This window comes from Epinephelus lanceolatus, chromosome 14, assembly GCF_041903045.1.
Source record: "Epinephelus lanceolatus isolate andai-2023 chromosome 14, ASM4190304v1, whole genome shotgun sequence".
Taxonomy (NCBI): Eukaryota; Metazoa; Chordata; class Actinopteri; order Perciformes; family Serranidae; genus Epinephelus; species Epinephelus lanceolatus.
The window spans coordinates 37613480-37626174 of NC_135747.1; the positions used below are offsets into that span (position 1 = coordinate 37613480).

A 12695-nucleotide genomic window follows, 5' to 3' on the forward strand; every position below is an offset into this window, starting at 1 on the left:
GTTTATTCAATGAGACAGTTTTTACAGAAATCACCTGAAACTACATGTCTGACAATAATTCACTACGTGGCCAAAAATATGTGGACACCCCTGGGGTCCAACTCCATATAAAACTGCTGGTGGCTTTACAGTCAGCTGTCCACATACTTTTGTCCGTGTGTGTGTGTGTGTTACCTGCGTGTGATGAATCACTTCCAGCTCGTAGCCGCTAGGCAGCGACCTCATTATCCACAGCACAGTCTGTCTTGCCTCCCCCCCTTTTCACCACCACCACCACCACCACCCCTTCACCTCCTCCTCCCTCCAGTTGCTCAGGTGATCTGCTCACAGAGAGACAGAGCTGGTTTCATCTCTCATTACCTTCAGCGAGCGGCAGGATGTGGACGCAGCACCTGGAGCAGGACGACTGATGTGATCGACCTGTGGACACACAGACGGATTATTATTATTATTATTAATATTATCATTACTATTATTATGATGGATGTTTAATGTGCTGAGGAGGAGGTGAAACCTGTCAGGTACATTTGGACGGACGCTGTTTGATCTGAGGATTGATCTCTTCTGAGCAAAGCCCCACCCTCTTCGTGGAATGGAGAGCTGTGATTGGCTGCTCATGTTAAGGTTTGACACTGATTGGATGTTTTACAGTTTGATTTTCCGCTGTGGAAGATTTTTAATCAATAAGAAATATAATCATGTGAGACAGAGGTGTCCAACCTGAGGGGTGGGACCCTGAAGGGGACGTCACATGATTAATGAGACAAATTTATTTAGAGTCCTTTTATTTTCTGGATGTTTTTTCGATGTGTTGGTTGATGAGGACGGTTAGATTTGACATATTGATGATCCTGAGTGTGGAGAGGACGCTGGTGGACGTAGCTTCATTTTAAAGATGCTGACTCCTGATGATAAATCTGATTGTTGATGGAGGAGTTAAAGCTCGCTGTCTCAGTTAAAGTCAGAGCTCGCTGGATGAGGTGTGGAGTTTAATTTTTGTAAAAGGAAACATTCACGCAGAAAGAATCGGACAGATTTGAGATAACTTTTGTGTTTGTATTCACGTTAACGTTGGACTTGTGTGTGGCGAGCGTTTGCACGTGTCTCTGTTTGTGATTGTCGATGAAGCTGCAGGACGTCTCTAACAGAGTGTTTCTGTCCGCAGCACCTGCACTCATCCAACACTGAGCCACTGTTTGCTCTCATCCATGTTACATACCTTCTCATGACCACCTGCCCGGAAACCCACGGTCTCACCCTCCTCACCCTCCTCACCCTCCCCCGTCAGAAACAGCTGGAGGCGTTTGTTTATCAGAGAGAAAATGTTTGAGCAGGATGACGTGACTGAGAGGAGGGAGAGGAGGAGATTAATGTGTCTTTGTAAAACTCCCTGGTTAGAGGGGGGGGCAGAGTGGGGGAGGAGGGGGGAGGTCTGCCCTGCGATGTGTCGTCTCTGCTTTGTCCTCCGCTCCCTGAATGGACACAAAGGACGGACGACTGCAGACGATCAGAGCTCAGAGAGATCAGCAGCTTTAGCTCTAACAGGCTGAAGGTGTTCATGTGTTCATGCATTCATACGTTCGTGTGTGTGTTCATATGTTCATGTGTGTGTGTATGTGTGTGTGTGTGTGTGTGTAGAGGGACAAAATGGTGGACGCGGTGTTTTCAGATGCGAGCCGGCTGCGTTGCCCCCGGTGACATCTGCCACTCTGTGCCAGAGTCATGTGACCCGGCGGGCAAACAGCGCCGTGAATGGCTTTTGTTTGGGAGGTCACCCACCGACACACCGACACGCCGACCAATCACAGTGCAGACACACACACACACACACACACACACACACACTGAGCAACCTGCTGCAGCACACTGAAGATTTAAGGTGGAATTGTGGGAGAGAAATCTGACTCTTCTTCTTCTTCTGTTTTAAATTCGATCTTTATGTTTGTCGTAAATGTTTCTCCTGAGCAGAGATGATAAATAAATGTTGTTCAGTTGTTATTGTTTGTGTAGTTTTTAGTGTTTTGTTTGGTTTTCGGGGCAGGAAATACTTCAGACATCAGTTGACATGTTGTATTTATTCCTACGTTATATGAAGTCTATCTGCAGCACAGGATGTCAACACTTCTTCTTTCTCTCCTGCTGCTGCTGCAGGTCAGATTCTTTCAGCCAAAAGGCAAACAGCACAATAGCAGTGGGTGTAGTGGGTGGGTGCAGAGGGTGGGGGTTGGGCTGGTGTGGTGAGATCATATTATATGGGGACGTATACCTCCGACCACACAACGAGCATTCACGTCTCACTTTTCAGCTCTTTCTTTGCCGCCTCTCATCACAGAGGGCATTACCCGGTCTGAACTCCCCCTAAATCCTGCTGGTCACACCTCTTATTAAAGCCCGGTTTGTCCCACGCCCTCCACCCCCGCCCCCACCTCCACCCCCGCCCCCGCCCCTGCTCTTGGTATTCAGCCCAGGTCAGCAGATTTCGGCCCGGCCCACCGTGGCTCCCCTTTTTAATTTGCACCTGTTGTGCAGTTGTCGGGGAGGCGAGTGCCGCAGACAAAGATCATATTCAGAGCAGATATGCAGACTAATCTCTGGGTACCGGAGGGAAGAAAGCTGCGTTTCATTCCTCCTCCCTGGGAACCTGCACGCTCCGATGTGAAGGTTTACGCTCTGAAACTGGCAGCAGATAAAATCCCCGGAGGAGCAGCAGCTTCAGCCGGAGAGCTGGCAGCCGCCTCCTCAGATAAGACGCATGAGAGCTTGTCGAAATATTGCTTTATTAGGCGAACAGTGAAGTGAGAAAGAGGCTGGCCAACCCCGGGCCCTGCTCGCTGGTTCCCATGATGTCATGGTGCTTTACTCTCTTCCACCCAGCCTGCACTTTACCTCCATCACCAGGCTGCACTCACTTCCTGTCAGGATCAACATCACAAGTCACACACTGTAACATTCACAGCAGTAAACCTGAGGAGCTCTGACAGGAGGTGTGACATCACTTCCTGTTTTCTGAAACAGATGGAAAATATTCTGTAATACGAGAAAGATCTTTAACTTGTTTCACACTCAGCGACGGAGACGAAACAAAGTCTGTGTGTCGAATAGATGATCATCAGCAGGCTGTGATATAAACAAAACACACGTCTCTACAGTACTTCATATTCTCATGTTCATATTTGTCTTGAGTTTCACAGACAGCAGGAAACATTCATTGATCCATAGATTTAAAATACAGTCTGAAAAACCAAACAGCAGTGTCAGCTGTGCAGACTGTAGCTCATCCAACAGGACGAGTCGTACATTTCTAAAGACGTGGGGCTGGGTTGGTGCGGTGGAATTGGTTGTCAATAGATTATAAATTGTTGTTCATAGATTATTATTTATTTTGTGTAGGTTATTGTTTATTGGTCATCACTGATTGTTTATAGGTTATTAGTTATTGTTTGTTGGTTTTGTATTGTTATTGGTTACTGCCTGTTATTGTTCATTGGTTGTCATTAGGTTCTAAGTTGTTTATCGGTTATTGTCAATTGCTACTTGGTTATCGTTAAGTGATATTTATTTTTTGTTTATTTGTTGTGGGTAATTGTTTACTGTTTTTTGGTTATTGTTTATTGGTTATTTATTATTAATTGATGTTTAGTGGTTATTTCTTAATTGGTTAATGTTCTTGGCTTATTAGTTATTGTTTATAAGTTATTGATATTTGTTAATAGGTTATTAATTTAGTGGTTATTACTTTTTTTTTGATTGGTTATTGCATATTTTTTAATGGTTATTAGTTATTGGTACTGGGTTTTTTCTTATTGTTTATGGGTTGATAATCTCTTTTGCTTTGCTTTTTGTTTATTGTTAATTGTTTAGTCCTTCAGATGTAAGTGGCTGTTTGACCCTCAGTGGGTCCATGTAGTGTTGAAGCTGTATCGGTTTTCAATAACTTTAATTCACTAAAAGTCTTCAATCAAAGATCATCTTTGATCTGAGGAGCACTTTTACTTCAGTAATTTTCTCCATGCAGGACTTTATATAAAGTATTTTTACACTTTGGTGTTTGTGTTTTTACTCAAAGCTGTAGTTTGACGTTTTGGAATATGTGTTGTTTCCATGTTGGTGATGAGTTGTTTTATCAGTTTGGTCGAACATGTTGATCTGTTTCTGGGCCATGCTAACACTTTCCATCAGTTTCCAGTCTTTATGCTAAGCTAAGCTAACAGAGTATCAGTACAGTGTAGTATCAGAACTTTACCTCAGTACAGGAAGTGAGAATTTGAACCAGTTTATGTTGAGTCATGGAACATTTACAGTCCTCGGTCCCCCGAGAGTCCCCCAGTACAGGAATGTGCTTCATCCCCCTCCTCTTTCTCCTCCTCCTCCTCCTCCTCCTCCTGGTCCATAGTTGAGACCTAACATGTCCTCTGCTGTTTGTGTTTCAGTGTTGAACTATGAGAATGTGGTGGAGACGGGGTCAGAGACAGACGAGGACGACAGGACTCTGGTCTCTGAGGAGAATGGCCTCACAAATGGAGGAGGAGGAGGAGGAGGTGCAGGAGGGGAGGATGAAGAGGCAGGCAGCCCGGCCGGCGTGCCCTCTCTGGAGGCATCGCCCCGGGTCGCCCACGCCCTGCTGTCCTACAGGGACCAGGAGGCCTCAGAGGGACAACAGAACCACCATCACCGCTGGAGACTCGGGGACGACACCAACGGACACCTGAACGGCACCGGTGAGTCATCATGCTTACACCTATACAGTATATATGGGGCCTACATTTCCCATAATGCACCTGCGTATAGTCATTATAATTCCTTTTGTAATACACAAACTGAAGGAAGTGATTTTACTGGATCTGGAGTTTATATGATCACACCTGATGAATAAAATGTGAATGACATCACTGTGACATCATCAGGCCACTATAAGGTGTATGAAAATAGAAAATTTTAAAAAATAATAAAAAATAAAGAGTGAATGAGAGATACAGAAAGACAAGTGAAAATGAGGAAGAAAGAAAAATGTATGGACAAAATGACAAGAAGAAAAGTAGAAAATAAAAAGTTGAATAAGACACAAAGAAGCAGAGTAAGACTGAGAGTAAGGACAACATGAAAACAGAAGAAGAAGACAGAGATAGTAGAAGAAGAATCAGCCGTTGACTCACAGCAGAAGAAGAAGAAGAAGAAGTGAGAAGCTCATTATTCCTCTGTCACCTCCATCTTGTCTCTCGAGGAAGAAAAAAAGAGGAATGAAAACACAAAGAGACTCCATTTTACTTTCTACAACAACAACAACAAGAGTTCAGCCCACAGAGACAGGAGAAGAAGAAATGTGTCCCAGTGTTCCCAGCAAAGGAAACCACACAGTGGTATTGGTTTCACTGGTTTCACTTGTCTTTCTGTAAAACTTTATTCAAACTGTAAAGTGCTCTTTTTTTTAATTAATCGCACAGTGAAATAAAATTCATTTCTGATTCTCTCTTTTTTTCAACTTTTATTATATGATATAAAATATCTAAATATATTTTAAATATTTCTTTAATAATAAAGCTCTAGTTTTTCTCTTCTTGTAAAATATTCAAATATTTTTGCTATCAGAGTGATGTCATCAATCTCAGGTCAACAGCCATCCAATCAGATCTGAGGGATATGAGTTGTAAGATGCTCTGGAGAAATGACTTTATAATTAATATTTTATTTCCATAAATAAATGTTGATCTTCACATGAAGGAGAAATGACAATAACATGAATCTTTTTTCTAAAAACCACAAGACAGTAAAATTACATATTAATTTATTCTCCTGTTGTTCCCCCCGGGGTTATGGTACGGTCGGGGAGGCACTCTCTGCTGTAGAGGAAAAGGAGGAGGAGGAGGTGTGTCCCTCCTTTGAAGGGCTGAATGAAGCTTATGATACTTGTGACTCCTGTTGAGGAGTCACATGAGGAGGAACCAACACAATAGGCCTCAGTTTGTAGGTCCGCTCCTTATGTAGAAAATACCTTCAGAGCTGAGCGGCCTGCAGTGCTCACACCCAGGAGGAGGAGGAGGAGGAGGAGGAGGAGGAGGAGGAGTTGATGAAGAGGAATAATTATCTGTAATTTCTGTTGTTTTATGTGTTTAACAGACGACAGGAAGGATGAGTATGAAGCTGTCGGTCCAGAAGGGTCTTTGCACGCTGTGGGAAACGCAACAGGTGAGATACATACATAGCACTTTTATATATTGTAATATATGTAATATAATATAATGTAATATAATAATCATATAGCAACAACCCCCAGTACATGGCAAGAAAATAAATACATAAATACGTGATGGGTTTAGATGGCAAAATGATAATCATTATCATCTCTGAATAATCAGATAAAAAAAAAAAAGAATTATTATGTCATAATTTTGACTCTAAATGTGTCATTATTCTCACTTAATATTTTAGTTTCTTTATTTGTTATTATTTTGGCATATTATCTAATAATTTTTATTATTATCTTATAATTCTAACATAATAATCTATTTCTTTTACTCTGTTTCTCGTAAATTTTACTTTTTTATTTTTTATTTTTTATTTTTTTGTTTTTTTTACTTATTTTATATTTCCGACTATTGCATCATAATTCTGGCTTCTGTTAATATTATTTTTTGACATGCTGTCATTTCCTCATGTTTTTTTTAGAATGTTTCCTAATAAGAAATAATGTAACTTGATGATAATTTTGGAAAAAGTAGGACTTTTTTAAAAACTACATTTTCAGTATAAAGTAAAGTAAAGTAAAGATACATTTATTAAACATGCTTAATTGGAAACTTATTTTTTAAGATATGTACATCCATTTTTCTCTTATAATTTCATTTTTGAATTTGATTCACCATGAGTTACTTTTTAAACCCTATTTGTTTTTTCCTTTTTCTGCTGATAATATTTTTATAACTGGTCTCATGATGTTGACCTGGAGCCCATTTACAAAATGTGAACAGAGGAAAGACCAGATCCCATGACAGTGGGTACATGTGAGGTCATGGGTCATAATCTGTCATGAGTCAGTTGTTTCCAACTGCAACAAATCAAGTGTTTTTAAAGTTTGTAAAGGCTTCCCACAGGGCTCAACGCTGGGTCCTCTCTGGTTCACTTTGTATTGATTCTGTACCACTCCACACTGTGATGTGGATGATTATGTTTATGATTATGTGATTATGTTTGCTGTTTACGAAGCCTGCTGATCCTGAACTCATCACCTGTTTGTTTCCTGTCCCCAGTGAAGCGACTGGAAGGTGTCTCCGAGCTGGACGAGTACTTAAAAAGTAAACTAGAGGAGGGTGATGGTCACCCAGCAACCATTGCCGAGTACCTGCAGCGTAGCGACACCGCCATAATATACCCAGAAGCCCCGGAGGAGGTGACGCGACTGGGCACGCCTGAGGCCATTGGTCAGGACGAGAGCGAGCATGGTAACTTAACCTATAATATATCCAGTACTGTGTTAAGGAAACTATATTAGATTTTGGAATTCTGAATTTTTATTGATTATCATTGAAAATAGGAATAAATTAATCCAACATGTAACTTTTTATGAGTAGTTTTTCTTGTGCTATTTTTTTTTAAAATAAATTGTCCTTGATAACAAAATGTAATAAATATATGTAAAAAGATCAGACAATAAAAGGCAATTCCCAAATAAATCAGATTTAATGTGAGTCAGTGAGTTTATTATTTCTATTAATTGTAAATAAAAAGTTGTGTTTTTGTTTGGTTTGTTTTCTTTTTTGTGAGCTTACAGTTTAAACAATAGTTATTATCCATCAGCCTCTATCCCCTGATGTTTGACATTTGACCTGTCTCTGTCTCTGGCTGCAGACCTGCTTTCCGGCACACCTGACGACTTCGCCCAGCTGCTCACCTGTCCTTACTGCGACCGCGGCTACAAGCGTCTGACGTCTCTGAAGGAACACATCAAATACCGCCATGAGAAGAACGAGGAGAGCTTCACCTGCCCGCTGTGCGCCGACACCTTCGGCCACCGCACACAGCTGGAGCGTCACATGACCACGCACAAACCGGCTAGAGACCAGGTAAAAAATACACACCTGCACAAACCCTTCATTTCATCTCTGCATTTCCTCTGTAGTTCCTTGTAAGAGGAAACAGTCTGGTGTCAGTGTAGATGTTTGTTTCTGCTCATTTGACCCCTGTCTTGTATATTAGTTTAGAAACATTTATAAACATTCTGAGAGTTTGAACAGTTTGGATAAACAGCAAATATATTTTTAAGTGCTGGACATAAGACATGAAAAGAGGAGATATGATGCAGTATAAAGAAGACATATAAATAGGACTTAAAAAATAACAAAATATAAGATAAAAATTATTATAGCTGCAACTTAAAATTAACCATTTTCTAAATTCATACATGAACCGTTTAGTGTATTAAATGTCAGATGAAATGTCCAACCAACCAGCAGTTTAAAACCCTAAGATATTCAGTGTACTTTCATAGATGACTAAGAACCAGCAAAAATTTATATTTAGAATTCAGAGGTAAAAATTTTCTGACAATTTTTCTTTAAAAAAATTACTTTAAAAACTGTCGCAGACAATGTTTTTCTGAACGACTGAATGTTTAAGCTTTAAAATGTAGCTAAAATAGAAATAAATTAGCTGCACAGGACCTTGGTCACTTGGTGACATCATTATATTAATGTTGTGGTAAGAGATGCTGTTGTTTTGCATGTTTTATGAGCATGCAGAGGTAAAACAGAAGAGGACCAAGACCGGAGCCCTGAGTAACTCCAGAAGTCCTTTGAGTTCACTTAGAATAACGTAGGATTAAATCCAGTATGATGGCTTGGTGTCGATGAACTGAGTTGACTGACAGGGCATTAGTTGGTAACTATTTTAGATATTAATTAGATGTTTTGGTCAATTTTTTAGGCAAAAAAAATGTAAATGATTTAGGTTTTTTAACTCTCCGGGCTGCAGAATTGCTGCTTTTCATTGTTATATATAATAAGCAGTGAAAGTAAAGGTCAGTTGAAGTCCTAATTGTTATGGCTGGTGTTAAACAAATGTAAAAAGTGTGTACAACATTCACGCACACACTGAAACAGGTAACTGCTCTTTAGCCATCCCATTTCTACAATACTGTAGTTTCCTTTACATTTATAGATTCACAGAGCTGCTGGCATGGTGATAAATTTCAGTCTTATTAAATTTTATTTTATCATGTCTTTGTCTTGTGTTGTTTCTCCTGCATGTCTTCTATTTTTTCTGTCTCACAAACAGCCCTCACAAATAAACTCCTGGTGTTCAAACAGAATTGTGTTTTTAAATTCTGTCCCACCCAGTCATCCCAGTCTGTCCAGTGACAGTCATTTCTTCTTGTTTAATAAAACCTGATGAGCTGGTTGGCAGCCCGTGTGTGGGATGTGCGAGCAGCATGTTGACTTCCTGGGGCCATCTGAGTTTGTAGATCAGCTGTTTGCTGGAACACAAAGTGGAACAGATGAGATTAGAAATGAGCAGTAATAAAGACACGTATACAGGCCTCAGTGTTGTGTTCAGGGCTGTAGTTCATCAGTATGTTGGTACAGTTCAGGGTGTTAAATGGTGATCTAATAAATGTTTCCTGCACACGCCTGTTTGCTGCCCCTCATCATCCAAAACTCACATTAGAGTCGCTCACTAAGCTCTGAATCATTCAATTTACCAATTACACTGATCATAATGACATTTCCACAGTTAACCCGTCAGCTTCAGACCTCAGAGCACCGCCACCGTCACACATACCTGACCCCCCCCATCACCGCTCTAACCAGCAGCAGATGGTCTTCTCCCTGCTGCTTTAAAAGATCATAATCCCCAAATGACTTTAAGTGCTTGTTTATTTGTGTACTTCCTGTGAGTTAAACTGTTAAAGAGAGACGGTTTCTCACTCACCACTTACCACTGATCCATCACTAACCAATCAGATCTATCACCATCCACCACAAAAACAAGTTAGATTTATTATTCTTTAATCCAGATATTTTATTGTTTGACTTTATTTCTGTTCCAACAGATTTTATAGACCCCTGTGTGTCTGTTTCTGTTGGTGCTGTGAAACACTGATAAAAGAAGATAAGATAGAACTTTATTTATCTCCAGGGGAGTTACTGTGCACCAGTTTCAATACTGAGTTCGACTGCATACACAAAGCGTGCAATACACATGGACTAAAATAACAGCAGAACAGCAAATGTATAGGAAATATAAAATACAACTTAAAACGAATATAAAGCTAAATATTCAACGGTTTATTTCAGAATATTAACAAATAGCTAACAGTAAGGTTCAAAATATAAAAGCTAGTTTACAATAAAATAACCCCAGGTGCAAAAAATATAATAAATCGTGAACAACAACATTCAAAATATATAAACTTGGTATAAATGTGGTTCAAAGTATAAAAACTAGCTAAAACTAAGGTGCAAAATATAAAAACTACCTAACAATAAGCTTCAGAATATAAAAACTATAGCTAACACTAAGGTGAAAAATATAAAAAATAACACTGAGGTTCAAAGTATAAAAACCAGCTAACATTGTGACTCAAAATATAAAAAACTAGCTAACGGTAGGGTTGGAAATATAAAAACTAGCTAATGGTAAGGTCAAAATTATAAAAACGAGCTAACGAATAAAGTTTGAAATGTAGAAACTAACTAACAGTGAGGTTCAAAATATAAAAACTGGCTAACACGAAAGTGCAATGAAATTTATACAGTATACAATCAGAAACAGGTTACCAGTATGGACGATAAATATGGTATGGTTGGTTATAAATATGTTAGATCTTGGGAAGTTGGTGTAGGAGTTCATGGTTAATACAGAAAGTCTATGATTATGTCCATGATTTTTCCTTATTGTCATAAGTTAAAGTCACATTTAAAGACATTTGAGTAATTTTAAAAAGTCTTAAAGTGTAACTGTCATTTCAAAGACTGAGAAGTGATCTAGAGTCTGTTAGATTCTCAAAACAATCATATGTTGTATCATATGTTTAGAAAATCTAACATGTATGGAAAAGTGTATCAATGTTGTATTTCCATTCATATAACTCTGGCATTGATATTGCCATTACCATATGACTTTCCCATCACAATAAACAAAGTAATGGAAAAGACATTTTGTCACTTAAAAAAAATCACATGATGTGTTAGCTTGCTAATGTCTGTTTTAGCATAGCATTAAATGTACACAAAATAAATGCTGTTTTTCTTGTACATTTAAAGGAAATGTGAGCTGTTTGGAAATAACAGCCAATTAACATAATCCTGATTTAACAAAAAACTGTACAGTGAGGTGGAAATAATAGTAAACCTAAAGGACAGGTGTTCTATTCATGAAAAAAGACAGAAAATACTGATAAATATTACAACACATGACACATTTAATAATAGAGGAGGTTTATGTGTCATTTGTATTTGAATATAACATAAGAAAAATACTAAATTCAAAATGAAGCAGGGTTGAATATCCAAAATCTGGTTCTGGGGTGAAGGAAATATAAAAACCACATTAAAGACCAGTTTTTATAGAATAAAAACAATGACCTATCCATCATTTAATTTTTGTATGTTCCCTTTTTTGTCAACTAAGAATAGAAAAATAGGAAATGAGTTTTAGTTTTTCGTTTTTCTGTCAGGGACACAAAAACCATGGTAGTTAAGGAATCACCCAGATATACAGTAAATACACGAGCAGTATGAGCAAGTGCAGCAGTTTCAGTCGGCAGTGCAGGCAATACTAATAATATCAAATATTAAATACATAATGATAAAATCAATGTAAGTATCAATTCAATGATATCTCTGTGTTTCATGTCTTAATTTCTAATTAATCAACAAATTCACTGTTTAAACGCTGCAATGTTTTAAATAAAACAGGTGGTGATGAATCAGCACTTTTGTTTTTTATTTCTTTTATTATACTTATCATAAAAAATAAACCAAACAAAACCGTTTTTATCCAGTGAAATAATTCATCTGAAACACTCCCTCTCAGCGTCAACTTTTTACATCCACTGCAGTGTGCTGCTGGTGGTGTTGGTGGTGTTGGGGGGGACATCTCCCTCCGACTGTGTTTGTTTATCTCTTTATTTGCATTTCAAATGTGGGACTGCAGCGAGCGACGTGTTACCTCTGAACAGAGTCGGCCCACACTGTTTCTCAGAATGTGTCTCAGATAAAAAGAATCTCTCTGTCACTATCAGATCTGCTTCACTAAATACTATTAAATTCCCCCGTCAGCTTCTGTTCCACACTCGTAATCTGCTTCCCTCACTGACTCCCACTCGTCTCCATCACATGATAACTCTGCCTTTTGTTTTTACTGTCTGCAGCCGCCGCCACTGCTCAACGAAGGAGCTGGAAACCGCAAGTTCAAATGCAGCGAGTGTGGAAAAGCCTTCAAATACAAACATCACCTGAAGGAGCATCTTCGTATTCACAGCGGTGAGTCGTTTTCCCCCCGAAACACTTGCCACTGCCTACAATTAATAATCTGGGCTGGATGACTCATGACCTGTTTCATGTTGGAGCAGTTCAGCCATGTGGACGACATTAAAGCTCAACACAAATAGAAACAAGTTTTCTTTGAATACATCTTACCATGACTGGTTTTATCTTTTTACATTTTCCTTTACAGCGCTGACACTAATCCTGAGCTCCTAC

The 12695-nt window shown here is 39.1% G+C and overlaps 1 protein-coding gene across 3 annotated transcripts in view; it reads left to right on the forward strand.

The window, feature by feature from the left end:
• The window catches only part of zeb2a (zinc finger E-box binding homeobox 2a), a 67025-nt gene that overhangs the window by 39857 nt on the left and 14473 nt on the right, over positions 1 to 12695 (forward strand). For all 3 annotated transcript variants that reach the window (XM_033616976.2, XM_033616973.2, XM_078174666.1), the window contains exons 3-7: positions 4431 to 4718; positions 6115 to 6183; positions 7245 to 7436; positions 7843 to 8057; positions 12365 to 12476. In XM_033616976.2, the coding sequence (XP_033472867.1) occupies positions 4431 to 4718; positions 6115 to 6183; positions 7245 to 7436; positions 7843 to 8057; positions 12365 to 12476 (876 nt within the window). The remainder of the gene's footprint in view (positions 1 to 4430; positions 4719 to 6114; positions 6184 to 7244; positions 7437 to 7842; positions 8058 to 12364; positions 12477 to 12695) is intronic.